General features: G+C 42.1%; 1 protein-coding gene across 1 annotated transcript in view; it reads left to right on the top strand.

Annotated features, from left to right (window-relative positions):
- Positions 1-27974, top strand: part of ccdc22 (coiled-coil domain containing 22) — a 36334-nt gene that overhangs the window by 488 nt on the left and 7872 nt on the right. Inside the window, exons 2-11 of the mRNA XM_008103927.3 lie at positions 6379-6459; positions 11205-11382; positions 12316-12448; positions 12537-12643; positions 15572-15656; positions 18223-18392; positions 20592-20801; positions 21004-21060; positions 25323-25442; positions 26631-26750. Of these exons, the coding sequence (XP_008102134.2) occupies positions 6410-6459; positions 11205-11382; positions 12316-12448; positions 12537-12643; positions 15572-15656; positions 18223-18392; positions 20592-20801; positions 21004-21060; positions 25323-25442; positions 26631-26750 (1230 nt within the window). The 5' untranslated portion in view covers positions 6379-6409. The remainder of the gene's footprint in view (positions 1-6378; positions 6460-11204; positions 11383-12315; positions 12449-12536; positions 12644-15571; positions 15657-18222; positions 18393-20591; positions 20802-21003; positions 21061-25322; positions 25443-26630; positions 26751-27974) is intronic.

The following is a 27974-nucleotide window of genomic DNA, read 5'->3' as shown; positions in this document are numbered from 1 at the left end:
CATGGGCAAATTTCGGCCCTCTAAGTGTTTTGGACTCCAACTCCCACCTTTCCTAACAGCCTCAGGCCCTTTCCTTTTCCCCCCTCAGCCGCTTAAGCGGCTGAGGGGGAAAAGGAAAGGGCCTGAGGCTGTTAGGAAAGATGGGAGTTGGAGTCCAAAACACTTAGAGGGCCGAAGTTTGCCCATGCTTGGCTTAGACACTTCCTTGGTCATTGTTATTTTATTAGCCCTTTTCTCAGACATTTTATTATGTGTGTTTATATATTTTTATATTATTATTATTGTCTGCAAGGCTCCTAGGGATGGAAGGGAAGGACACACCTCTTTGTCAGGTCTCTTTGCCTTCCTTAGCAATGAATGCTCAGATTAGAGAGCCGATTAGCCAAAACTAACAAAATGCATTTCAACAAGGACAATTTTTTTTTTTTTGGTGTCAGGAGCAACTTGAGTCGCTTCTGGAGTGAGAGAATTGGCCGTCTGCAAGGACGTTGCCCAGGGGACGCCCGGATGTTTTGATGTTTTTACCATCCTTGTGGGAGGCTTCTCTCATGTCCCCGCATGGAGCTAGAGCTGATAGAGGGAGCTTATCCGCACTCTCCCCAGGTGGGATTCGAACCTGGCAGCTTTCAGGTCAGCAACCCAACCTTCAAGTCACAAGGCTTTAGTCTACTATGCCATCGGGGACAAATAATAGAGTTGGAAGAGACCTCGTGGGCCATCCAGTTCAACCCCATTCTGCAAAGAAGCAGGAAATCGCATTCAAAGCATAGAATCATAGAATAGTAGAGTTGGAAGAGACCTCATGGGCCATCCAGTCCAACCCCATTCTGCAAAGAAGCAGGAAATCGCATTCAAAGCACCCACACCCCCGACAAATGGCCAGCCAGCCTCTGCTTAAAAGCCTCCAAAGAAAGAGCCTCTACCACACTCCGGGGCAGAGAGTTCCACTGCTGAACAGCTCTCACAGTGAGGAAGTTCTTCCTAATGTTCAGGTGGAATCTCCTGTAGTTTAAAGCCATTGTTCCACATCCTCATCTCCAGGACAGTAGAAAACAAGCTTGTGCCCTCCTCCCTATGACTTCCCCTCACATATTTATACATGGCCACCATCATGTCTCTTCTCAGTCTTCTCTTCTGCAGGCTAAACATGCCTAGCTCTTTAAACTGCTCCTCATGGGGCTTGTTCTCCAGATCCTTGATCATTTTAGTCGCCCTCCTCTGGACACCTTCCAGCTTCATTTACCGTACCCAGAATTGGACACAGTGTGATTCCAGGTGTGGTCTGACCAAGGCAGAATAGAGGGGTAGCATGACTTCCCTGGATCTAGACATTAGACTCCTATTTATGCAGGCCAAAATCCCATTGGCTTTTTTTGCTGCCGCATCACCTTGTTAGCTTATGTTTAACTTGTCCACGAGGACTCCAAGATCTTTTTCACATGTACTGCAATGTAAGATACAACACATAGGCAGAAAAAAATGAAATGCAAAAATGCAGAATGGGTGGTCCCTGGCTCAACAACAGTCCATGTGAGAAAGTTCTTGGAGTTGAAATGAGCCAACAGTGTGATGCAGCAGCTAAAAAGGCCAATGTGATTTTGGGCTGCATCAAGAGGAGTATCATGTCCAGATCAAGAGAAGTCATAGTGCCTCTCTATTCGGCTTTGGTTAAACCTCACCTGGGATAGCGCTGTGTCCAATTCTGAGCACCACAGCTGAAAAGAGATGTTGACAAGCTAAAAGGTGTCCAGAGGAGGGCGACTAAAATAATCCAAAGTCTGCAGACTATGAATCCCTATTGAGCATCTCAAAGAGTTGGGTATGTTAAGCCTGCAGAAGAGAAGGTTAAGAGGAGACATGATAGCCATATATAAATATTAGCCCTTCCACTCAGCCATATAACCCAGAATATCAAGGCAGAAAATTCCACAATATCCACACTGCCATATATTCCAGTTCAAAGCAGAGAATGCAGGATTTTATTCAGCTGTGTGGAAGGGGCCTATGTGAAAGGGTGTCATAAGGAAGAGGGCGCAGGCTTGTCTTCTGCTGTTATGGATACTAGGACCCGAAGCAATTGATTCAAATTACAGGAAAGGAGATTCCACCTGAACGTTAGGAAGAACTTCCTGACCGTAATTGCTGTTCAGCAGTGGAACTCTCTGCCTCAGAGTGTGGTGGAAGCTCCTTCCTTGGAAACTTTTAAGCAGGTTGGATGGCCATCTGTCAAAGTACTTTGTGCTTTTCCTGCATGGCAGGACGTTGGACTAGATGGCCCATGTGGTCTCTTCCAACTCTTTGACTCTTAATATCTCAACCTGATGAGAGGCTAAACCCTGAGGTATTTCATTCATAGAGTCACCATAAGTCAAAGTCAACTTGATGGCAGTTAATAGCAATGGCAAATCATGCGTAGGAGTTATGGATGTTGTAAACCAAAAGGTCTTGAGGAGCAAATGATTTCCCACTCTGATCATGACAATTTGGTTTAGCATTGTGATGTTGCATTTCAAACTTACTCCAAAGGTTGTATTCTCTTGTGTTAATAGTCTGTGAGCATAATCTTTGTTCTAAAGCAGTACAAGGCAACAGCAGCCATCCAGGTATTTTTGGCCTGCTTCTACACCCTTGAAGCTGAACTGATGCAATTGTGAAAGCTGCCATCTGAAAACATTTGAAGCAGTGGTTCTCAACCTGGGGTCCCCAGATGTTTTTGGCCTTCAACTCCCAGAAATCCCAGCCAGTTTACTAGCTGTTAGGATTTCTGAGAGTTGAAGGTCAAAAACATCTGGGGACCCCAGGTTGAGAACCACTGATTTGGAGATACCTGCCTGCCTGAAACAGAAGGTTAAAGCTCCCTTTTCAGATCCCCTCAACCATATACTCTGGCATCCTTTGTAAGATCCCTAAATAATATTCCAACCTATTTTAGCCAATTTGGGGAGGATATTTTCCCCTGTCTGGAGGTAACTCCCAAAACAGCATTTGTAGCAGAGCTTTCCAAACATTTCATGTTGATGAGACACTTTTCAGGCATGCATCATTTCTTGACACAGTAGTTCAGTTTTACTAGAAAAGCGGAGGTTAAACCAATCCCTCATAATTGATATAGACACTTACATAAATTGTAATAATGAAATGTATGGGATACATCATGTTTCATGAAAACCTTTCATTTATATTTTTTAAATGTATGATTTGCTTATTTCACATCGACTCAGAGGTTTCTCATTATGTTTGTAAGACACACACACTGCAGCTGACACAAACATGTCGCAACACACAGATTCACATGTGTGAATCATTTTGAGGGGTAATTTTTTGGATAAATCATCTGTGTTGGAGGCAGAATTGATGTTCCCTCTTTAATATGAGAGATAGAAAGGCCTGAGCTGGCCTGAAGGGTGTATGAGGCACAAGCCTGCCAGAAAGAAACACTATCTCAAGCTAAGCCTTGAATAATACATATGGTGGAAAGTAGAATCAGCACATCTAACTGGCAGTCCAAGGTTTTCTTTTCTCCAGGGTTCTCCCCTTCTGTCATCTGAGGAGCCATCGGCTCTCGAGGAGTTTCAACCCAGAACATAGTACAGTAGAGTCTCACTTATCCAAACCTCGCTTATCCAAGCCTCTGGATAATCCAAGCCATTTTTATAGTCAATGTTTTCAATATATTGTGATATTTTGGTGCTAATTTCGTAAATACAGTGATTACAACATAACATTACTGCGTATTGAATTGCTTTTTCTGTCAAATTTGTTGTATAACATGATGTTTTGGTGCTTAATTTGTAAAATCATAACCTAATTTGATGCTTAATAGGCTTTTCCTTAATCCCTCCTTATTATCCAAGTTATTCGCTTATCCAAGCTTCTGCCGGCCCGTTTAGCTTGGATAAGTGAGACTCTACTGTATTTGCATTTTATTCTCACACAACGCATTATATCTGTTATTCACAATTGCTGTTTATTTAGTAAACTATTCATTCCTACACTCTGCTGATGCTAATTCAATTTCCGTAAACCCTTCTCTCTTCCTCTTTAGACCTCTCTTCCTGGGCTTTGGCCTTTCTCCCTTGCACAGTTCACAAAACCACCAGGAAAGGAGATGGCATATTCATTGGCTTAGAAAAAGAATGGCCACTAAGAGGAGTTTTGTAGGACCAGAGCAAAGCCAGTTCTCATACAGCATTCTGCTCCCACAGTGCCGAACCACTGACCTGCAAGCCCCATAAGCAGGACTTGCATATAACAATACCTAGTACTCATGTTATCTGCCAATTGGTATTCAAAGGTGAGCTGCACAGGAGAGAGAGCACACAGCCATCATGATTTTGTAGCCTTTGATAGCCCAAACCTTCACTGATGTAGTAATTTAATTGTGCCATTGTGCACTGGAAGAAATTTCTTTAGGCACATATCAGCAAGCAGGCAATTCAAAATTATTAGTAGACTAGCTTGGGTATCTGGCATTGCCTGGGTTATTTGAAAAATCTGGCTGTAGGGTAAACTACAACTCCCACTATGGTGAGTTAGTCCCCTCAAACCCCTCCAGTAGGTTGAGTTAGTCATGGGGGTTTTGTGTGCCAAGTTTGGACCAGGTCCATCATCGGTTTCCCTGGTTGGGCGTGAACCTTCCAGAAAGAAAGGTCATTTCCCCTAAATCCCTTCAGTAATCAAATTTCAGCATATCGGGTATGTGTGACAAGTTTGGCCCAGATCCATCCATGTTTGGGTTCACAGTGCTCTCTGGATGTAGGTGAACTGCAACTTCCCTAAATCAAGGTGAATTTCCCTCAAAGACCTCCAGTATTTTGTGCTGGTCTTAGGGACTCTGTGTGCCAAGTTTGGTCCAGTTCCATCTTTGGTGGAGTTCAGAGTGCTCATTGATTGCAGGTGAACGATAACCCCCGGTACCTACAACTCCAAAATGTCCAGGCCAATTCCCCTCAAAACCCACCAGTATTCAAATTTGGGCATATCGGGTATGCATGCCAAGTTTGGTCCAGATCTATCATAGTTTGGGTTCATAGTGCACTCTGGATGTAGGTGAACTACAACTCCTATAAATCCCTCCAAAGACCACCAGTGTTTTTGTTGGTCATGGGGGTTCTGTGTGCCAAGTGAGTTCCAGGTCCATCATTGGTGGAATTCGGAGTGCTCTTAGACTTCAGGTGAACTATACATCCCAGTACCAACACCTCCTATAAATCATGGTGAATTCTCCCCAAACCTCTCTAGTATGCTCAGTTGTCGATCAATTCCTCTGCTCTGTGCCATAGAAAAGAACTTTATCAGTCACCTCGTATTTACAATATTTACATGGTGCACCTTACCCAGTCTACTTTTACAACCTCTCCGTTTTAATCCATGTTTTTATTAGTTCTTGTCATTTGTTTTTATTGGCTAATGTTTAAATTTTTATAATTGTGCATGTCTCTTGTCTATTGTTGTGTTTTATATTGCTATTGTTTTTATTCGGGCTTGGCCCCATGTAAGCCACCCTGAGTCCCCTTTGGGGAGATAGAGGTGGGGTATAAAAATAAAAATTATTATTATTATTATTATTATTATTATTAATAGGAAAGCGTTATGGGAGAGGCAGTGGGTGAGGTCATGCAAATTCCAATGCAGAGAGAAAGGAACACTGGGAAGCCTGTGGTGGAGGAAATACAAAAAATCTAGGATGAAATTGTTCCTGTATGAATGCCTTCACTTGGGTGGTGGGCAGTATGGTGTTTGTGGAGGATATAGGCAAGGCTCTTGGACATGTTCATGGTGCTCACTATAACCTTCAATGTCATTGGAGGATGGTCATTGGTGTCTCCTGAGTAGTGGGAGCTATAGCTATTTGTGGAAGTAGGAACCTGTCTGTGTAAATTGGCACTCCAGCCACACACACATACATATTTTCACTTTTATTATGCGTATAGATTAGTAACTTTCAAAGATTTGAGAGTCAGTGTGGTGTAGTGGTTTGAGTGTTAAGCTACAGCAACAGAAACAAGGGTTCAAGTCCACGCTCAACCATGGAAAGCAAACAGGCAAGTCACACTCTCCCAGGCCCCATCTACACTGCCATATAATTCAGATTATCAAAGCAGATAATCCACATCTGCTTTGAGCTGGATTATGTGAGTCTACACTGGCATATAATCCAATTCAAAGCAGATAATCTAGATTGTATATGGCAGTGTAGAAGGGCCCTCAAAAGTAGTGCTGTTTGAAGGGGCTTTCACAGTGGTGTAGGGGAGACTTGTTTCAACAACCTTGGTCAACTTTCTGCTCATGGAATTCTTAAATAAGTATTGCTTCTGTAGTCATCCATATTGTTGACTCTCTTATTGCTGCTTCACTTTCCTTCTTTCTTTTCTACAGAGGTTCCCCTGTCCCTGAATGTTCCGGCCTCATGGAGGAGGTGGACAAGATCCTCATACATTCCCTCCGCCTCTCTGGGACGTAAGGCTATCTTGGTGATATTGTTGTCTTACATTTCCTTTCTCACAGGTTGCAGGTCAGGAGGGAGCAGTGAGATGGTGTTGTGTGGCTAAAAGTCAATCAGAGTTTGCTGGACTCAGCAATGGGTTGGAAAGAATCTTAAATACTGCTGAACTAAAGGATGTAACATTTATTTATTTATTGATAGCACTTATACTTCACTCTTTTGTCAAAAAGGCTACTAGAAAGAGCTTATAAGATAAGTAGTATAATGGGCCTTTGTGAGTCTTATAATCTAAATTTAAGACATGGCCCACAACAAAAAAGGGAATGGAGGGGGAATTAAGCCTACTGCTTATATTGTTTGAGTGGGTGGAACAGACAGAATAATAGAATCATAAAGTTGGGAGAAACCACGAGGGCCCTCCAGCACATGCAGGAACACAGAATCAAAGCATCCCTGACAGATGGCCATCCAGCCCTGCGATATATCGTTGCACTAGTTTAACCTCCTTATAGCTGCTCAACAGGCCTTACGTTTGAGAAATCCAGGCTCTATCCTGGCCACAAGTCTGCACTTTACCCCCCCCCCCCCCCACCTCTATGTTTACTTCATTGCACCTGCCCTGGCCCAGCCTTTCATAGTTGCCTGGGCCCTCCCTGGAATCTTGTCTATTGGCAGCTGAATTTCACCCAACGGATCGGCATTGAATCTGGTTTTAATCCTATATGAGTATGTTGTGTTGGTAGTAATTATGTTGTTTTATTATGGTTGTGTTGTATGTTTTGTGTTGGTAATTGAAGGCTTTACCTATGTTGAAAATCGCCCTGAGTCCCTTTGGGGACATAGAGCAGTATACAAATAAAGTTTTTTTATTTATTATTTATCTTGTAGCAGTTAAAGTGGAATCACATTGCTGTAATTGTGTAGCCTGGAGGGACTCTGTGGCTAAGCAGTAAAATTGTAAACTGCTTCAGCAGTTGGTGTGTGAGCAAACAGCCAGTCCTTCTGTGTGTCCTCCTAAAGGCGTTTAGATTGCACCACTGGTTGCTCAACTCAAGTGAGAATATTAGGCAACAGGCCTTTCCTAATTTGCATTTGATGCCTGATGAAAGGGTGTCAGCTCCATCTGATCCAGACAAGATGGGGGTGTGGCTGGTTGCTCCACAGCTGCTCCTTCAGTGGCCAGGGACCCGTTGGTAATGATCAATTCTAGTATTATTGTTTCACTTAGACTGCCATGGTCCCATCCTATGGCATTCTGGAGCGTATAGTTTATTGAGCCACTAGAACTCTTTGACTGAGAATTATAAATGTCAAAACTGCAGATCCCAGGATTCGAGGGCACTGAATTTTCTCACCTGCACCAGTAGCTGAATCTAGGTGTGATGGACGTGTCCTTGGCTGCTACTCTTCTCCTTCCACAGGGGAGCCTTTTGTTATGGCTTATCATTTGTTGAGCTTGGAAAGAAGTGTGTATGCTGGTTGGGAGATTTTAAGTTGTCAAAAACAAAATGTAATTTTTTTCAAGCTCTGGTCAAAGGATATAAACATCCTGAGGGAGGTCTCTCAAAACTCAGACCACTTGCCCTATCATGTGATGTAATAAAGCAGATCTCACCACACAAGAGAACAGGCTGAAATACTTCCCTGCGGAGCTCATTGATCCACATCCTTTATGCCAGGTTTTTCTCTGGGTCCAAGCAAGGACTTAATTGGGGATGTGTATATATGTGGCTTTTCTATTTCTTGACAGCTCAAAGCTTCCCCCTTTTCTTGCTTTCCCCACTGTTTTTCCATTGAAAGCTCTGCTTTCCTGCTGATCCTCTGCATTCACTTCCGCCAAGCCTTTTGCTGTTTCCTGGGGTTGTGTGGGAGGAAGCCATTGCTAGGCAACCAGGCTTGGATTAATCACTGGACAGCAGAACCATCTTGGTGGTTCTGTGACTTCCTTTGAATAGCAGCAATAACCAGTGTTTATGTAACTCCCCTTAGAGCAAACCTGCCAAGTGTCTCACCCACCAAGTTAAATGCAGCCACCTGCATCCACCCACCCCCCCACAGCCCTAAGTGTTGGATCACCAAGTGCAACACAACAACCTTCTTGATCTTGAAAAATGAAGTAGGCAACAAAAAAAGGAGGCTTCTTGAGCACCCCCTGGGCTGCTGTACATGACTGGCAGGCTCATGATGCCTCGATGACTCATGGCTCAGGCAGCATGCTCAATATACTAGATGCTTTTCATCTGCAAACAAAGAGCATCATTCTGCAACAAAATACAGAAATGGGTCACTGAAACATGTAAAATACATAAAGTAAGCCTCAAAAGCACTTCTACCAATCACAGTCACATTTTATGACCGCTAACACTTATTCTAAAAAACATTTTATATATGGCTGGGGTGGGCAATATCTGATCATTGAAATATCCCTGAGCTGCAGTTCATCTCTCTGCTTTAAACAGAACACCCACAAGTTAAGGATGGTGGGAAATGTTAATCTAACTGTGTCACATGCTATCCATCCCATCATAGTAGTATTTGTAATGACAATGATATAAGGGAGACCAATATCTCTATGCTGAATTTGAGGGTCTGTGCTGAGACAACAACAGTTTCCCTAGGTAAAGTCAGATTTGAACCATAAGCATCTTTGCCCACACTTGTGCACTTAAATCTCTTGCATGTTTAATTGCAAGCAAGTCAGTGTGACTGATACCCATAGAAGTAGCCAGCATGGTATGTTGTTCCTTCCATTTTCTTCTCCAAGCTTTCCTGTCCTCTCATTATGTGGCCAAAGTAAAAGGTAAAGGTAAAGGTTTCCCCTGACGTTAAGTCCAGTCATGTCTGACTATGGGGGTTGGTGCTCATCTCCATTTCTAAGCCGAAGAGCCAGCATTGTCCGTAGACACCTCCAAGGTCATGTGGCCGGCATGATTGCATGGAGTGCCGTTAACTTCCCGCCGGAACGGTGCCTATAGATCGACTCATATTGGCATGTTTTCGAACTGCTAGGTTGGCAGGAGCTGGAGCTAACAGCTGGCGCTCAAGCCGCTCCCGGGGTTTGAACCTGGGACCTTTCGGTCTCCAGCTCAGTGCTTTAATGCACTTTGTCACCAGGGCCAAAGTACTTCATCTTTATCTTTAATATCCTTCCCTCCAGTAAGCAGTCGGGCATTATTTCCTAGAGTATGGACTAGTTGGATCTTCTTGTGGTCCAAGGCACTCTCAGAATTTTTCTCCAACACCACAGTTCAAATGTGTCTATCTTCCTTTGCTCAGCCTTCCTTTTGGTCCAGCTCTTGCATCCATAGGTTACTACGGGGAATACTATTGCAAAATGTGCCACTGCCTCCATGTTTTCTCCCTCCATTTTCCAATTATCAATCAGTCTGGTTGCCATAATCTTGGTTTCTTGATGTTTAACTGCAACCCACATTTTGCACTTTCTTCTTTCACCTTGGTGATAAGGCTCCTCAGCTGCTCCTCACTTTCAGCCATCAAAGTAGTATCATCTGCATATCTAAGGTTCTTAGTGTTTCATCCAGCAATTTTAACTCCAGCCTTGGATTCATCAAGCCCCACACATCGTGTGATGTATTCGGCATACAAGATGAATAGATAAGGTGAGAGTATACAGCCCTGCCGTACTCCTTTCCCAATCTTGAACCAGTCTGTTTTTCCGTGGTCTGTTCTTACTGTTGCTACTTGGTCACTATACATCTTTCTCAGGAGACAGACACGGTGACTCGGTATCCCCATGCCACCAAGAACTTGCCATCATTTATTATGATCCACACAGTCAAAGGCTTTAGAATAGTCAATAAAACAGAAATAGATATTTTTCTGAAACTCCCTGCCTTCCTCCATTATCCAGCGGATTTTGTCAATTTGGTCTCTTGTTCCTCTCCCTTTTCTAAACCCATGGTATTTAGTACACTATTAGCCTTGCAAGGAGAAGGTTGACAGAATATATCTTCATTTCCTTTGTTGAAGATGAAAGGACACTATATTCCCACAAGTTGACAGCTGAGATAGGTAGTCCAGTAACAGAGCAGTGTTTACCTCAGACAAACTGTGCAAAAGGATGGGGCAGCAGGCAATTCATTCCCATATACTGTTTTTGTTTTTCATAATTTGAATTCACATTTTAGGCAGTCATGTCATGCTATCTGCCATGGCCTGCTTGTGTTTCACTAACTTGGGGTGGGGAACTATGTCTAGGCCAGTGGCCAATTTCCCACCTACATCTTTGTGGACCACCCCCTACAACAACCCTCACAACCTCTGAGGATGCCTGCCATAGATGTGGGTGAAATGTCAGGAAATAATACTTCTGAAACAAGGCCATACAGCCTGGAAAATACACAACAACCCTATTTTTGTGTAAATTGGGGCAGCTGCTTGGATGAATAGATGCGGTTTTCATAAGCCATGAAAATGGAATTCTAGAGCTGTGTGTAGCCCCAGAGGCTGCACGTATTCCCACCACTGTTCTAAGTAGATGGAATGGAAAATCCAGGGCTGGACTGAGAAACCTCTAGCCCTCAAAATGTCGATCTCCGGTGCCCATCTGTCTTAGCCAGTTTCAGTCATGATGGATTATGATAGCAGCAGTTACTGGTCATCTTTTGAAAAGCTACAAGTGCCCCACCTGCATTATAGGCCTCTCCTTTGCATCAAATAAACAATGTGATGTTGGGTGAACTGGCAGCAACACTTTGGGAAGACCTGTCATTTCTAGACTTTCCCCTTTTCTCCTCAGGGACATCCCAGATGAAGTCCAAAGTATCCGTGAGTTCACCACTGAGCTGATTATTGAGTCTGTGGTACGATGCCTCCGTGTCATCAGTCCTTCAGTGGGGGCAGGCCTCAGCCACATCCTGCCTCCTGGCATGTCAGCTCGCTTCCGGATAGGCATGAGCTTGGCACAAGCTTGCCAGGTGAGTATAACTAAGCTCAGGGACATGATGCACTGAGTGAGGGCTCAGACTTCAGGATGGTGATTTGGAAGTCAGCAAAGTATTGACTGTGGGCACAACCACAAACCTGGGCAACCCCTATGTTTTCCTAGGCAACCTATTCCTTCCACACTAAGACCTCTTCTGCAATCTTCACAGCTTTTATCTGCAGCCAATGTAACCCATAGCCATTTCTCTTGTCCAAAGGCTTCTAGGAAAAGGAAGACAATAATGTTTTGTGAGCTTGAGTTGTGTAATTTCCAGCCAAACAAAGCAAAAGGAGAAGGACTTCTTGGGCTACCAATTTGAGGAATAGAGAGGGCAGCAAATGGAGACATGGGGCAGAAAAAAAAAACCAGAGAAGGCAGTTGGAAATGAGAGGGAGTAGAAATGTCAGTGGGGAAAACCCCATGGGGGCATTGTAGGTTTGTGTGTTTCAGATTTGTGTGTCTGTTGTGGCAGAGTGGTATGCATGTTCATGTGTGACAGAATCACTGTCTTCTTCTTTGTTGTAGGTCAAAATTATGGCTTCAACCATAAATTTCTGCTTTAAATTGAAAGGGTTGTTTTTCGGTTTTGGAAATCATAGGCCGCTGTTTTAGGACTGTAAATTCCATCATTGGCAGATGGTAGTGCCCAGTTTGTGGGATTGTAAATTTACTCAGGATTTTGGATTGCATCAGAAGAGCTATCAAAAATACCGAATGTATTCTGGGGATAGAGTTCAATAACTTTACATTTTAGACTAAAGCCTGGAGTGGAGCCTGCTGACATGGGAGCCACCCTTTGCTCTGACTTCCATTAACTTCCATTAACCTCACCTAGAGTAAGGATGCTGGTAGCCAAAGTCACTGGATGTCTAGAGGGCCACTTCTACCTCAGTTTCTGAGTTTATACCGTATTTCTATCATTCAGGACTTAGGCTATCAAGGAGAGGTGGGCTACCAGACCTTCTTGTACAGCAGCGAACCTGAAATCCGACGTCTCCTCCTCTTCTTGGTGGAGAAACTTCCACGGGATGCCTCAGAAGATGCTGACCAGCCTGTGGGTATGGAGGGCACTGGGCAGAAAGAGATTCACCAGGAGGACTGGGTCTTGTGTTGTGGGGATCTATCTAAATTGCTGTGACTTTGCAGGCAAGTCGGCCACACTTCACAAAGCCATTGCTGCCGCCGTCAAGGAACAACTGGCCATTCCATGGGTGCCCCCCTCCTGCCGTACCCCCCGCTTGCAACTTTTACAGGTATGCTTCCTCATTGCTCTGATCACACTGATTGCTACATAATTTATTTATTTTCCACTGTTCTCCTAATATGGGAGACAATAGTTAAATGGGGAGTACAAAAGCTAGAAAAAAGTTAAATCAACTATCATATTGAAAATATTAGATTAAATTACTTTAAAAGGCCTTATTAGAAATAATGACAAAAATACAAAAGACCAAGCTAAAAGTCCTGAATAGGCAGCTAACACTCAAAGGCCTCGAGAAACAGAAAAATCTTATTCTGTTGGCAAAAATACAGCGGAGAAGGAGCCACCCTGACCTTCCAAGGGAGGGAATTCTGTAGTCTGGGATCAACTGCGGAGAGTGCTTTCTCTTGTGTTTGCACTAAATGGCATATGATGATGATGGAACCAAGAGTAAGCCCCGTCCTCCAGGATCCCAAAATGGTATGCTTATACAGTAGAGTTATCCAACATAAACGGGCTGGCAGAACGTTGGATAAGCGAATATGTTGGATAATAAGGAGGGATTAAGGAAAAGCCTATTACACATCAAATTAGGTTATGATTTTACAAATTAAGCACCAAAACATCATGTTTTAACAACAAAATTGACAGAAAAAGTAGTTCAATACGCAGTAATGCTATGTAGTAATTACTGTATTTACGAATTTAGTACCAAAATATTATGATGTATTGAAAACATTGACTACAAAAATGCGTTGGATAATCCAGAACGTTGGATAAGCGAGTGTTTGATAAGTGAGACTCTACTGTATATGGTGATAACTGTTTTTGCTGCTATGTGGAGAGGCAGTTGTTACATTGGGTATTCCTCTTATGCACATCTGAGGCAGGGCGTCTTCACATTCTATCAGTTTTCTTAATTATCCTAAATCAGAGAGGTCACTTCTCTTTAAAATGTTGTCACTTTGTTCCAGGAAAGGGGTTCACTTTGTTCTGGCTTCAGGCATTGATTTTGACAGATTTGACTTCCCTAGATATTCTGCTGTGATATCCTAGTGGGAATTGGTAGCACAAATATTGTGACATATTTTATCTGGGGAGAAATACTCTTGTTTCCTCACCTCTACCTTCCTAACCAGGATGCCTTACTGAATGTGGTTCACACTTTTTTCTTTCTTTCTGAGGAGAAACCACCTTCTTCCCTCAGCTTTCTAATCATAACAGACACTGATTGCTGACTTTGTTTTTCTCTGCAGATAAGTATTATCTATTTTCTCTGAGTTTTCATGGGCATGAACATAGCCCTAAGCTTTCCTCAGACAAGGGATTATGACAATTTGTAGAGGTTCACTCTATTCATATCCATTTGTTAGTTGCAATCTAGCATTTGGGAGCCCCTATAGACACAACACACAGTGTTTCTTCTCAGACCTAGAAGGGATACATTACATTTTCTCATCAGGATAGTGTTGAGTGAGACCACTACGGAACTGGTGGTCTTATCCAAGTTATTGAGGTTGATGGTTGCACGCATAGACTCAGTCTCTTGGGCCTAATTTCATCCAAGTGAGTTACAGTAGTTCTTTCAAGTTCCCTTTCAAGATAGCCTTGTTCAGAAGTACTTGGTGAGGTTGCAACTTCCCACTGCAGTGAGATCTTCTCTGCATAGGTGGCTTTCAGAAATTATCATGGTGGAGAAGCTGAGAATGGTGGTCCTATTGTCTAAAGATTGACCTATTGTCAGGGAAACTGATGAGAATGGTGTTCAACACCAATATCAGTTTGGGGGCAAATTGGTGTGGGGTACTGCAGGGGTAGATGATGCAAGGCCTGTGGTCATCCTTTGGGAGGATACACAATATCAACTGGCTGGAGCTACGGAATTGTATTTGGTGCTCCTCAGGTAGCAGCCAGAGGTTCCGGGTGGTCATGAGTTGGTCTGGAAGGACAATATATCTATCAAAGTATATATAAAGTCAGAGAGGGATTCAAATCAAAGCTCCTGATGTGGAAGGTTAAACCCGTGTAGCATGGAGAAAGTCTCATCTTCAGTCACTGAGGGAAGTACCTGAAAGGACAACTGAATTCTCAGATCAAGAGATTAAGAGTCTGGATCAAGGGGAGTGGGCCCTGAACACACTATTTGTTTCAAAGGAGTGAATGGTGGGGAGAGAACCCTTCCTACCTGGCTTAGTGATTTTTGTTTTTGGGGTCACTTTGTCAGTGCATCTGAGGGAGGGTTGGTTTTCCCACTCAAAATGGTTAAACATTTGGCCTATTGGAAGTTCATAGGAGGAACAGAAGGATTTCCTCCCTACAACCGCATAAAAAACCCTCATAGTAAGTACAGCAGAGTCACACCTAATTTCATTGGTGGAGGGGGGGGGTTGAATCGGGCTCCAGGTTACATTAAAATTCAACATTAGATTGGCTGAGAGAAGGAGGTGGTAAAGAAGTAGTGCCTCAGCATCTCATCTGCTGTTCTCCTTTTCTCTTTGCCATCTCTTTCTCATCTGGCAACAAAATCGCCAACTCCACACCATTCATTTCCCTCATTTATAGGGAGTGACTTAGTTTAACCATTAAGTTAGTAAGTTTTCCCCCTCACAAGCAAGGGAAATAGATAGTGCAGAGTTGGTGGTTTTTCCATCCAGAGGAGAAGGAGACAACAGAGGCAACCCAGAAAGGGAGAGTGATGGAAGCAAGAACTGAGGAACTTCTTCTTTCTCTCAGAAAAGGACTGCAACCTGCAACCAGGCGGAGGGGAAGCGGGGTAATAAAAAGGCACCCCCTTGCAACCATGAGTGAGGTGCTAATAACCTAAATAACACAAAGAGGCTTCGCCTATTTTAATTTCAGTCCCTTACTACTTCCAAGTTGTGCAGGCCTGCCTTATGGTGTTCTTTGGTTCTTTGTTCTTTCCAATAATATTAGTGACTATTTTTCTCAGCCTCTCTTGTTTCCCTTTCCCACTTACTAGGGCTCATGCCTATTGAAGCGATTCCAGGCTCAACCTTTGGTCCTTCATCGAGAGTCAGACCCCTTTCTTGGGAAGGTACCCCAAGGTGAGTTCTGCTCGCAAGACTCCTGGGGAAAACCCATACAAGGGAAGCTACTAAACGGCTCTTGGGATGGACTTTACTATTTATTTCACTGCAAAACTTTGAAATACTAGCCTAGGATTTGGAGAAATACAGTCCAAAACAAGAGGCTTTTCCAACCTCTAGTTTAGGAGCCTCTGGTGGCCATGGGGATAAAAGCCTCGTGACTTAAAGGTTGGGTTGCTGACCTGAAAGCTGCCAGGTTCGAATCCCACCCGGGGGAGCGCGGATGAACTCCCTCTTTTAGCTCCAGCTCCATGCGGGGACATGAGAGAAGCCTCCCACAAGGATGGTAAAACATCAAAAACATCTGGGCATCCCCTGGGCAACGTCCTTGCAGACAGCCAATTCTCTCACTCCAGAAGCAACTCTGGTTGCTCCTGACACGAAAAAAAACCCTCTAGTTTTCAAGACATAAACAAAGCAATGCTGTAACATCTTTGAAACTAATGAGAGAAAGAAGTTGTAACATAAGTTTTTTAGTCTACTGTACTTCCTCAGATACATGAAACAAACCAGTACTGAGGTCTATTTCCTTATGAATAGAGTGAACCAATGCATAAGATTGGATCTTTATGAGCCAACTGTATGAATAGCCATAGAAATGCAATACCTGTGGCGATGAGGGGACACATTCAGTCTTAACTATGGTTATCCCTCAATAATCTTTGTACCTCAATCCTCACCATACCCACAAGTTTTGCATTTCTGTGGCTACTTGTACAATTCATAGGTTAATTCCTCTGAATGAGTTCACTCTGTGTGTCTGATGAAGAAAGAGATTAAATCTATGAAAACTTATTCTACAACCTCTTTGTCTCAGTCTTAAAGGTGCTGCAGGCTCTCTTTGCATATAGGCTCTAGTTTTCTGAATTTTATGACCTCCTGCATCCAGGGTAGAGCCAATGTGGTGATAGTTTGTATGTATAATGGCATGTATATATATCGAATTGTGCAAAGACAAGATCCCTGACTCATAATACAAATACATAATACAAATAAGACTACAGTACAAAAAATTCTGAAGTATGTAAAGGAAGAAGGTGCAAGTTTTCAGTTGCTCATAGGTAAAGGTTTCCCCTGACGTTAAGGCCAGTCATGTCTGACTCTGGGGGTTGGTGCTCATCTCCATTTCTAAGCCGAAGAGCTGGCGTTGTCCGTAGACACCTCCAAGGTCATGTGGCCGGCAAGACTGCATGGAGCGTCGTTAAGTTGCTCATACTTAATGTTAAATTGTTCAACGAACTCTCTCATACCGATTTTAGGATCTTGGAAATTTATTTTGCTGTAGGCATTGCATAAAATAGACTGGAGCAGTCCCTGCAGAAAATAACCTGACTATATGTTTCATAGTCCCTCTTCAGAGAATAAGCAAACCCAGGAAGTGGAATTTCTTTACTTAGGCAAGCCCTTGGCCTTTGCCCAATAGGGATATGAATCTTGCAAACAATAATGAATCATTGCAAATTGCAGATGGACAAAATATAAGTAGTTTCACTAATTTATGGTGATTTCACATTGTTGGATTTTTTGTGAAAGCCTAGGAAAAGGGGAATCATACCAAAAGACCTCAGATTTTTGTCCCAGAAAGATCTGAAATATTTCAGAAGCTACATCAGTTTTCTGTTACAGTTATCTTGAATGTATAGGGGCCACAGTGGCACAGTGGGTTAAACCCTTGTGCCGGCTGAACTGTTGACCTGAAGGTTGAAGTTTCTAATCTGCGAGATCCCCATCTGTCAGCCCTAGCATCCCATGTGGGGACCTGAGAGAAGCTTCTCAGCAGGATGGTAATACATCCAGGCATTGCCTGGGCAACGTCTCTGTAGACAGCCAATTCTCTCACATCAGAAGTGACTTGTTTCAATTAGCTTCTGACACAATAAGAAATATATTGAAGGAATGCCTCTATGTCTGTCTTTTGTCATCAAGTATCAGAAAAAATTGCAAGTTTATCTGCTACTCCCTATAGCACACATCTTTTCCATTGTGTGTATATGTATACACACAGTATTCCGGCCATGAATCTAAGCCTCTTTTCCTCCTTCCCAAACTCTCTTTTTAAAATTAAATGAGATTTAAGGAATTTAAAAGCAGTGTTCATGTTACATGGCCTTAGCTCCATACTCCCAAGTAGAAAAGACTCTAAAACTCACCCTTTTTATTACTCTTCCAAAAGCTGATGATCAATGTAGATTCACAGCTATATTGGCCATGGTAGTGCTAAGAGTGTATTCTTGATGAAATTTTATTGAATCACAGTTTGCGAGTACATGTATGTGTGTAAAAAGCAAAGGAATGTAATCCTGATTTGTATAATTTGCTTTGCCTGGTTGTATGCTCTAGTTCTATGATCAGTAGACCCAAATGTTTTTGTTTGTTTGTTTGTTTTGAGCATATGGACTTTTAGTCTGTTCCAATGTCAGTTTGAGGGTGAAAGCTACTCTCCTAACATTTGGCCTACGTGGTCACCTCAAAGTTTACTGCAGTAAGTGAAGTTAATGTGACTGATTTCTTCCTTTCTCTACAGAGAGAAAAGAGTTTTTTGTCAAGTTCCTGCCCCCAGTGTCAGCCCAGCTGCCCCAACCGACATCCTTGGTGCCCTCTCTGTTCGAGCTAAACATGGCTGAACTCAGCGCAGCCCAAGATTGGGAGAATGAGTGGAAGAGCCAAGGCCTTGGATCACGCATGACGGCAGAGGTGAGCATCACAGGTGGAAGTGAATCTGGCTCTCTTGATTTAGTGGTGTACAGTAATGTGGGGATGAATTCAGATGTGATGATGTACATCATGATAGTTCCTACAACCATGCTCTCCAGTTACTCTTGGCTGTTTATAATACATTCATCTATGCATGGATATGTGTCCTGTGTGCATGTGTATATATGCACATACGCATAGACATATTTATACCCTGCTTTTTCTCTGCCAAAGGTGACTCAAAGCTGATCGGCAGCCAGATTACTAACAGGAGCCCGTACAGGGAGAGATCCACTCCCATGTTGCAGCAGCTCCACTGGCTGCCGGTCTGCTTTCGGGCTAAATAAAAAGTGCTGGTCATTACCTTTAAAGCCCTAAATGGCTCAGGTCCATGCTATTTGACCAAACGCATCTCCTCTTATAAACCAGGCAGGGCACTGCGGTCAGCGGAGGAGGCCCTGCTCTCGATCCCACCCCCATCTCAAGTACGGCTGGTGGGAACGAGAGAGAGGGCCTTCTCCGTGGTCGCCCCCCACCTTTGGAACTCCCTCCCTAAAGAAATAAAGCTGGCCCCCTCCCTCCTCTCCTTCAAAAAACAACTGAAGACCTATTTATGCTCACTAGCATATGGAGAGGATTAGATAAAGAGAGACCACTACCGGGCCCTTGGCTGAGAACTATATCGTATTTGGATCTTCCTAGTCCATGTCAACCCAATGGTCATCATTTGACCACATAAGCAGCCCACACTGTGAACTCTAGTTGGCTGTTGTAAATTAATGTGGATGTTTGTTTGGATTTTATGTTATTACAGTAGAGTCTCACTTATCCAACATAAACGGGCCAGCAGAACATTGGATAAGCGAATATGTTGGATAATAAGGAGGAATTAAGGAAAAGCCTATTAAAAATCAAATTAGATTATGATTTTACAAATTAAGCACCAAAACATCATGTTATACAACAAATTTGACAGAAAAAGTAGTTCAATACACAGTAATGTTATGTTGTAATTACTGTATTTAAGAATTTAGCACCAAAATATCACAATATATTGAAAACATTGACTACAAAAATGCGTTGGATAATCCAGAACGTTGGATAAGTGAGACTCTACTATATATAATTTTGTTTGACTACATGTAGTTTAATTTATTGATGTTAGGTTTAATTACTGATGTTAGACTTTAAATTGATGTTAGGTTTTAATGTTATTTTTATATGCAGGGTTTCTCTGGGATTTTATGTCGGTATTTGTTTGTTTATGGAGACATTGAATATTTGCCATTGTATGTTGGAATCTGCCCTGTGTCCCCTTGGGGAGATAGGGCGGAATGCAAATAAAGTTTTATTATTATTTATTATATACAGTAGAGTCTCACTTATCCAACATTCACTTATCCAATATTCTGGATTATCCATCGCAGTTTGCCTTTTAGTAGTCAATGTTTTGGTAGTCAATGTTTTCAATACATTGCTATGTTTTGGTGCTAAATTTGTAAATAAAGGAATTACTACATAACCTTACTGTGTATTGAACTGCTTTTTCTGTCAATTTGTTGTAAAACATGATGTTTTGGTGCTTATATGTAAAATCATAATGTAATTTTATGTTTAATAGGCTTTCCTTAATCTCTCCTTATTATCCAACATTTTCGGTTATCCAACTTTCTGCCAGCCTGTTTATGTTGGATAAGCGAGACTCTACTGTAACATTAAAACCAATAACCCCTAACACATAGAAACATTAAAATAGAGTTAAACATTGAATTATTAAAGATATATAATTGAAACCAATAAGACCATTAAACAAATCTAATGTACGCTAACATAATGGGAGAGGAAAGCCTATGTGTGCATTGCTAATGATAAAAAGTCGCAGTTCTTTGGTCCTGAAATCTCTCCTCTGCACCCCAATTAAGCTTTTCTGAGTCTCTTAGCAAGTTTCCACAGAACATGCATGATGTCTGACTAGATTTCTGAATTTTCTCAGTGACCTAAATTGGTCTCTTTTTACTATTACCAAGTTTCCAAAACTTGGACTCACCTGAGTTCCTAAGTATCTGCTAGAAGGGATAGGATTTCCATACCCACCCATTGTAGTTTGGCAGGTTCCTCTTCTCAAGAATTTTTGCTTAGCCTCCTTTTCTCTCACCAGTCTGTAGTGATGCTATCTCTTCTCCTTTCTTTTTCACTCAGGAATACCGCCAGTGGAAGCATCAGAGGTTGCAGCGTCGTCTCCTAGACCAGCTCCGGCAAGGGGCTTCTCGTTCTGGTCCAGCCCACTCAGGAACAACCTCCCGTGACCTAATCCAGCTCTTGGGTACTTTCGGCATGGGCCGTGAGCATGCTGGAGCTTTGGCCAAGGGGTCTCGCTTCACCCATTCCCAGCACTTGGCCTATAAGCAGGTATGAAGGAGCGTGAGGGAGCAAGTACTGTGTTGATCTGAGCTATGGGGAACAATCTGAATAATATTGAATTTGCTGTTGCTCCAAAATCATTCTGGCTATGCTCCAATTACCAGCTGGGTAGAAATACATTATGGGCCAAATGGGAATGGGGGAAAGATGTCAGAGCCTTATGTTGACCTTTCCTTTGGTTTCCCATCAGGAAGAAGAGCCCCCTATGCAAGTGCAAGTGTTGCCCATCTCTCGTTCATCCGAACAGGTAAAACAACAATGCTGGGAGCAGGGCTTAAGATGCTGGTGGCATGTTGGAGTGGAAAACCATTTCTCTTGGGTCTGTTTCCTACAGAAATATAGATAGGAGAATGGGTGTGGTGTGGAGACTATTTCAATTAACAATAATGAGAGTTCAAACACACGCACCCACTCTGTCTTTTGAAGTAACTGAGTAATGCCTGCTCATTCATGCAGTGCACTTATTTATTTCTATTTTATCTTGCTCTGTGGTCAAACAGGATCTTGGTGCAGCTTACATACGTGTTGTTGCTGTTGTGTAACTTCAAGTTTTAGGGTTGACTTACATGAAAGTTGTGTGTGGCTGACATTTCTGACTTATGGCAGCCCTAAAGTGAACCCATCACAGGTTTTCTTGGCAGAATTTGTTCAGACAGGATTTTCCATGGACCTCCTCTTGGGGCCCTTCCACGCAGCCCTATATCCCAGAACATCAAGGCAGAAAATCCCACAATATCTTGAACTGGGTTATTTGTGTCCACACTGCTTTCTGTTCAAAGCAGAAAATGTAGGATTTTATTCAGTTGTGTGGAAGGGGCCTAAGATTTAGAGAATGTGAGTTGCCCAAGATCACTCAGAGAAGTTACATGGCTGCATAGGGATCCAAAACCCCATCTCCTGGGATCCTACTCCAATTTTTAAATCAATATATAGTACCACATAAATCAATATGTAAAATAAAAGCCAGTGTCTGCCACACAAGACTGCACCCTGTAAAATAAAACAAACAAAAAAAGGATAATGTGTTGTCGAAGGCTTTCATGGCCGGGATTGCAGGGTTGTTGTATGTTTTCCGGGCTGTATGGCCATGTTGCAGAAGTATTCTCTCCTGACGTTTCGCCCACATCTATGGCAGGCATCCTCAGAGGAACATCAGGAAAGAATACTTCTGGAACATGGCCATACAGCCCGGAAAACATACAACAACCCAAAAAAAGGATAAAGCAGAAAGTAGAATAAGAGAAGTAGCCTTGTGTGGCTCTATTTCACGTTTCTTCTCTGACTGCTGAAACCCTTTGGAATCTTTACTGAGGGTGCCATTTTGAATATAGTCTATACTCTATATCAGGCATCCCTCCAGCTGTTTGGGCCTCCAACTCCAAGAATTCCTGGCCATTAAACAAGTTGGCAAGGCCTTCTGGGAGTTGGAGGCCCAAACAGCTGGAGGGCCATAGTTTGAAGATGTCTGCTCTATATAGTACAATTAGTTGTGTTCCATATCTTTATTTTGGTAGTGATTGTTCAATCCAAATTGTTAATTCCACATTTGTCCAACAAAATCATGGGACATACCATATTGTGAAGCTGTCACTTATGCTTGGAAGCATTTATAGCCTTATTATGAAGTATAGGACCTGCTGGTGAATTCAGAAAACATGAAAGGACTCAATTGTCCCAAAAATGGGCATGACCTCACTATGGATAGCCTAGTAGCTGAAAGAGTAAGAAGAAAAATGCCCTAAGTGCTGAGAAACAAGCTCTCAACAGGTGATAACTCTATGAAACACAGCCAAAGGCCACAAAATAAAGTATGCAAGCTTTCGAAGCACACAGGCTTCTTTATCAGGCATGGATGTTTAAAGTAATGTTAGTAGAAGACATGTGATGACAGATTCTCACAAAATTGCATCTTTCTTTAGACATCAAAGATGAATTTGAGATGGTGGTTGGGGATTGGGGAGGTTTGATAAAGGTAAAAGTTATACCCCCTTTCTGGCCATGTGGCATTTGGGACACAAAAGCAAGGGGAAGCGATGGACCCTTTTTTGTGTTATGAGAAACAAAGAGAGTTCCTTTGAGATTTAGCCAATTTCTGTCCTGAACAAGGCTGCTAGCCCCTTCGTAAGCAGAATACAGTGAGTCCCTTGAGAAGTCTCTGTACTGACACATCTAGAGACAAATTTAGGTGCTATGAAACATAAACTGTACCAATGATAGCCAATCTCAAATTGTTTTACCTTAGTTGGATGTAAAAATCTCAGAGAATGAATTTGGAGGGTTATTTGATAGGCATTTACATAGATGCACAACCTGCATTATTCCAGAGGCAGAGAGTATGTAAAGAAGAGAAGGATGACATCACAAGCAAAAGTGATTAAATGGCCTCTTAAGATATAGCTAAGAAACCCCTCCCTGGATTAACAACATTTTAAAGATCATGAATATGGATAGGCTTACGTATTTATTATCAAATACTCAAGGCAGACCAAGAAAACAAACAGATTGGGAACCAATTAAAATTATTTAAAAAATGAAAAACTCAAAATAATAGTTTTAAGACACAGTAATCAAGAGACAATTGTTAAATGAGTGATTGAGAGTTAAAAGAAGATGTGATGACACCAAGGACTGATAAGACAGAAGATGTAAGTTTATTAAGAGAGCACTGTATAAAACACCATATAATAGATGGAAGTCACTTTTGGGTACATATTTTATAATACCCACCCACCCCCCATTTGTTGTCTTTCTTTTTCATTTTTTTTGGTTTAATTTTCTTTTTCTACTCTTTTTCTTTTCCCCCTCTGTATCTTGTCATTTCACAGATTATGTATGTGTACATATGTATATGGTCACCCCCCCTATCCCCAAACATACCTTTCCCCTTTGTTTATGTAAATTTTTATGGGTAATACAGTTGTGGTAAAAGCATTTAATAAAAAATATTTTTTAAAAAGAAAAGAAACCCCTCTCCTGACTTAGCCTGTGAAGTCCATAGAAACAGTTATGAAACAAGTATAAAAGATGTCCAAAACTGAACTTTGAATTTCCAGGACAGGGTAATTACAGAATGTAGCAGGAGGTGGCTATTGCTGAGAATCTGTTTTTTGTGTCCTTGTTGTCTAAACCTGACAGCAAGAGAGTGTTGCTAAAAGAGCACCTGCAGCAGATCTCAAACATTGTGATTGGGCACATGTAAGGTGGCTAAGGGGTTTAGGAGTGGGATATACCGTACTTGGTCCTCTGAATAGTTTAGACTTCCATTTCTGCAACCTCCTCAGTGCTTACCATACTAAGTGAAGCCTTTGGGGGTTGAAGTGCTACATATCCAGACTACTAAAGATTCCCCACTCTCACTCTATCCTGGAGAATGGCAGGCCTAAGTTGTGTCAAAAGTTTTACTGACAGCCCTCTACAGGCATAGGCGTTAGAAAGTAGAAAACCATGAATACAGCCACTCCCTTTTTTTTACCTGAGAGAACACCTCTCTGGATCCTCCAGTGTATCTCTTTGTCACTTTTCACCAGAAGTTGATCACAAAATTGTGTTGGAAGACATAGAGATTTCTAGAGATAATTTTGTAGGAATCTGTTGGTCCTCTAGTATGACTCTATGGTTAACCTATGGTGGAAGTTGAGACTGAATAACCTAGTGATTTCCGGAGAAGCCATATAAAACAAACCCATGAATAATGAAATCTGCAAATGTTAAATCTGTGAATGTGGAGGGCTGAGTATATTAGAAATACAATGAACTGTTCTTAATAGAATACAAAAAGAGTGTGAAGGTGATGGAAGAGCTGCTAAAATGTGCTCTTAGTAGATTAGTAGGAAAAAATAGAACAGCCAGGCCAAGTATGTTTTTGGGCTGTAATCTATACTTTGTTCATAGCTAAGAGAATCACTTTAGAACTGTAAAAAGGGAGTCGATATGGCTCAATTAAGGACTGGGCATGGAGTCTTTACCTATCAGAATCTACTGAGGGCAAATGATACACCATTGAGCATTACATTCCCTTGGAGGTTAAACCTTTCTTGGAAAACTGCCCTCTTTAGATTGTGGAAGTTATTTGGAACATGTTGGTGATAAAATTACTACCTTATGTTTGCAGTAAGGTCAGTATATGATGTCACACACTTTTGTGGTTCTTGTTAAAAACATAAATATACTTCTCTGTTCAACAGTTCAGTTCATTTTAGAGAAGAAATTATTAAGTCACTCAAAATGTTAATCTAGAGTCTAGCTGATAGCGTTCTCTGCATCATCTTATTTTTTAAAGTGAATGAAGAATCCAAGCAAATGATAGGAAACTAGTTTCCCAAACTAACCTTTTTAGTGTGAAGCTATTCATGTTCATAATGAAAATATCTGCAATATGTGGAATTCCTAAAGACAGAATTCCCTTTCATACAGAATACACACACAATCCTGAAAATCCCTTTTGATTTCCTTCCTGCTGACATCGCCTGCTCCTCCACCACTTTCATCTTTCTTCTCTGCCTTTTTCAGGAGTTACGGGAACACCAGGCAGCAGAACTGGAAGCCCTAGAGACTGAACTGGGCCACCTCGTGGGGCAGATCACAGAGATTGAGGGTCAGATGTCAACACTGGGGCTGACCTTGACACAGGTGAGAACAAAATGGGGGATGACGCACTCTTGCTATCCAGCATGACCATGCCATCTCAGAGGGGAAATCTCTTTCCCCTTGTCTGCATTGTCCCTGTGTATATAACACTATGTAACAAAATATGAAAACAAATTGGTTCCTGATTTGAAAATGTTATTTCCTTTTTAATTGTGGTTCTTACTTTGAAAGAAAATTTGTTTTTGTGGCTGCCGCAAACTATGTTGAATTGTTTGAGACTCTAAAATTCATTGAAAACTATAGCAAAATATTCTACAGGATGTCCTGCAACACTTTGTTTTTGCAGTTTAGTACACTTTTTCCATGTTTATATGATAGAACCAATTAGGAAATAACATTTATAATCCAGGAACAAAAATCATGTTACATAGTGTAATTTGGAGCCTATGGAGGCTTTTAAGCAGAGGCTGAATGGCCATCTGTCGGGGGTGCTTTGAATGCGATTTCCTGCTTCTTAGCAGGAGGTTGGACTGGATGGGCCATGAGGTCTCTTCCAACTTCCAATAATATTCTATGATTCTATGATTATGTCCCATTTTTGTTGTGTGGCTTAAAGCCATTTTTTAACTTATTGTAACCCTCACAAGAACATACTACCATCGGATTTTCTTGTCAAGGTTCACTCAGAAAAGGGTTGTCATTGCCTTGGTCTGAGGTAGAGAGACTAAAGTCACATTAATCCCTCCATAGCTGTGGAAAGATTTGATCTCTGCTATCACAGAGTCCTAGTCCAGCACTCAAACCTATATGCCATGCTGGCTCTTTATTGATACCCTGTCTCACCATCAGAATAGACACTTGAGGCAACAGTAAGCAGCAGCATGGCACTTTAGGGAGAGGAATGGCTGACAGGAGGATTTTGAGTGCCCCATGTGAGGTCATTTTAAGAGGGCTTGTTAAGGGTGGCAGAAAGACAACATAGACCCATGGGACACAACCCACCAGGGTTTCTCAAGGAAGTCCCTTTTGAAACTAACAGGGATTGTGCAAGAACAAAATAGTGTTCTTTGGGACCTCCTCTTGATATCAACGCAGCTTATGCAGGATAATTTTTCCTGACAGAGGGTGTTGCCAAGCTAACCAGTGATTATGTCATTTAATCTTCCTCTTCATTCATCCTAATGGGGGTATGTTTGTGCATGGGTGCATCTCTATCAATTTCTTGCTCAGGTGGAAGGGGAAGTCCGCCAGCATCAGTTAGGAGTGACAGAGCGACAGCAGACCCTGCGTGTCAAGGGACAGACTGTGGAGCTTCTCCCTGATGCAGAAAACAACATGGCTAAACTGCAGGTAAAATAGTCAGGAAGGAAAAGACTGGGCAAGGGAATGGGGCTTGAAAAGGGAAGGCTTTCTTTCTATTCCTAGTGGAGTAACCAGGAATTTAGCACTCAAGACATACCATATTTCATTGCATAATAGTCACATGATTTACCCCTTTTTCTTGGAAAAGGAAAGGATGCAACTATTACTTGATGACATAAAATTGGTGCCTTGTGTTTGCCAGTTTCTGTTGTTGTTTGTTTAACCTGTCTTACCCCCACGATGAAGAGAGGGAAAGAAAACTTCCCGTTTGTTTAAACCGGAGGTTTTCAAACTTTTGGAGTTGAAGGCCGGGTTCACAATCCCGCAGACTTTTTGGGGGGGGGAAAGAATAAATTACTATGTACACTGCAAAAAAGAAAAGAAAAATACAGTAACCATTTTAACCAACATAAATTTACCAGTATTTCAGTGGGAAGTGTGGGTCTGCTTTTGGCTCATGAGGTAGTCAAGCTAATTAGGATTGTTGTTGTGTGCCTTCAAGTTGTTTCAGACTTAGGGAAACTCTAAGTCTAAAGTTTAGAGCAGGAGCCAGGTAAATGTCCTTGGGGGGGTTGCATCCAGCCAAAGGGCCTTAGTTTTGGAACCCCTGGTTAAAGCTGTCTTTGAAGGAGAAAGGGAGGAGAGAGAACTCCATGTTTGTTTTTGTTTCGTTTAAAACTACCTGTAGCAATTATGTGAGGAAAGGGGGAAAATCTATTTTGGGACCCCCAAATTGAAGGTATGACTATCATGCGTTGGCAACTATTATGCAATGAAATATGGTAGCTGTGATACTTTGGGTTATCAATATGCAAAGGGGTCTTGTGACACCTTAGAGACTAACTGAGAGAACGTACATGGCAGCATAACTTTTCATAAGATTAAGTCTGCTTCCTCAGATGCAAGAATTTAGCAATTTGGGGGAGGTATGTTGTTTGCTTTAGTGGTATAATTGCAGACTCTGTGAGGGCCATTAAAAAAGCAACTCAAAAAAGCTATATATGGCTCATTGGTAGGAGTTTTAATGAAGGAGTAGGAAGGAGATAGACAGGCATTGCAACACATGAAGGCGGAGAAGACTGATCTGGTAGAAGGAGAAGGAGCACCATCCTGAATCAGGATGGGCCTTCATGAAATTCATATCACAATCGTACTCCCACCCATGAATTAGCCAGTTCAGAGCTTAGAAAACAGTTATTTATTTCGTGTCAA

This window comes from Anolis carolinensis, chromosome 2, assembly GCF_035594765.1.
Source record: "Anolis carolinensis isolate JA03-04 chromosome 2, rAnoCar3.1.pri, whole genome shotgun sequence".
Taxonomy (NCBI): Eukaryota; Metazoa; Chordata; class Lepidosauria; order Squamata; family Dactyloidae; genus Anolis; species Anolis carolinensis.
The sequence above is the reverse complement of the archived record's forward strand: the minus strand, read 5'-3'. Positions and strand labels throughout refer to the sequence as shown.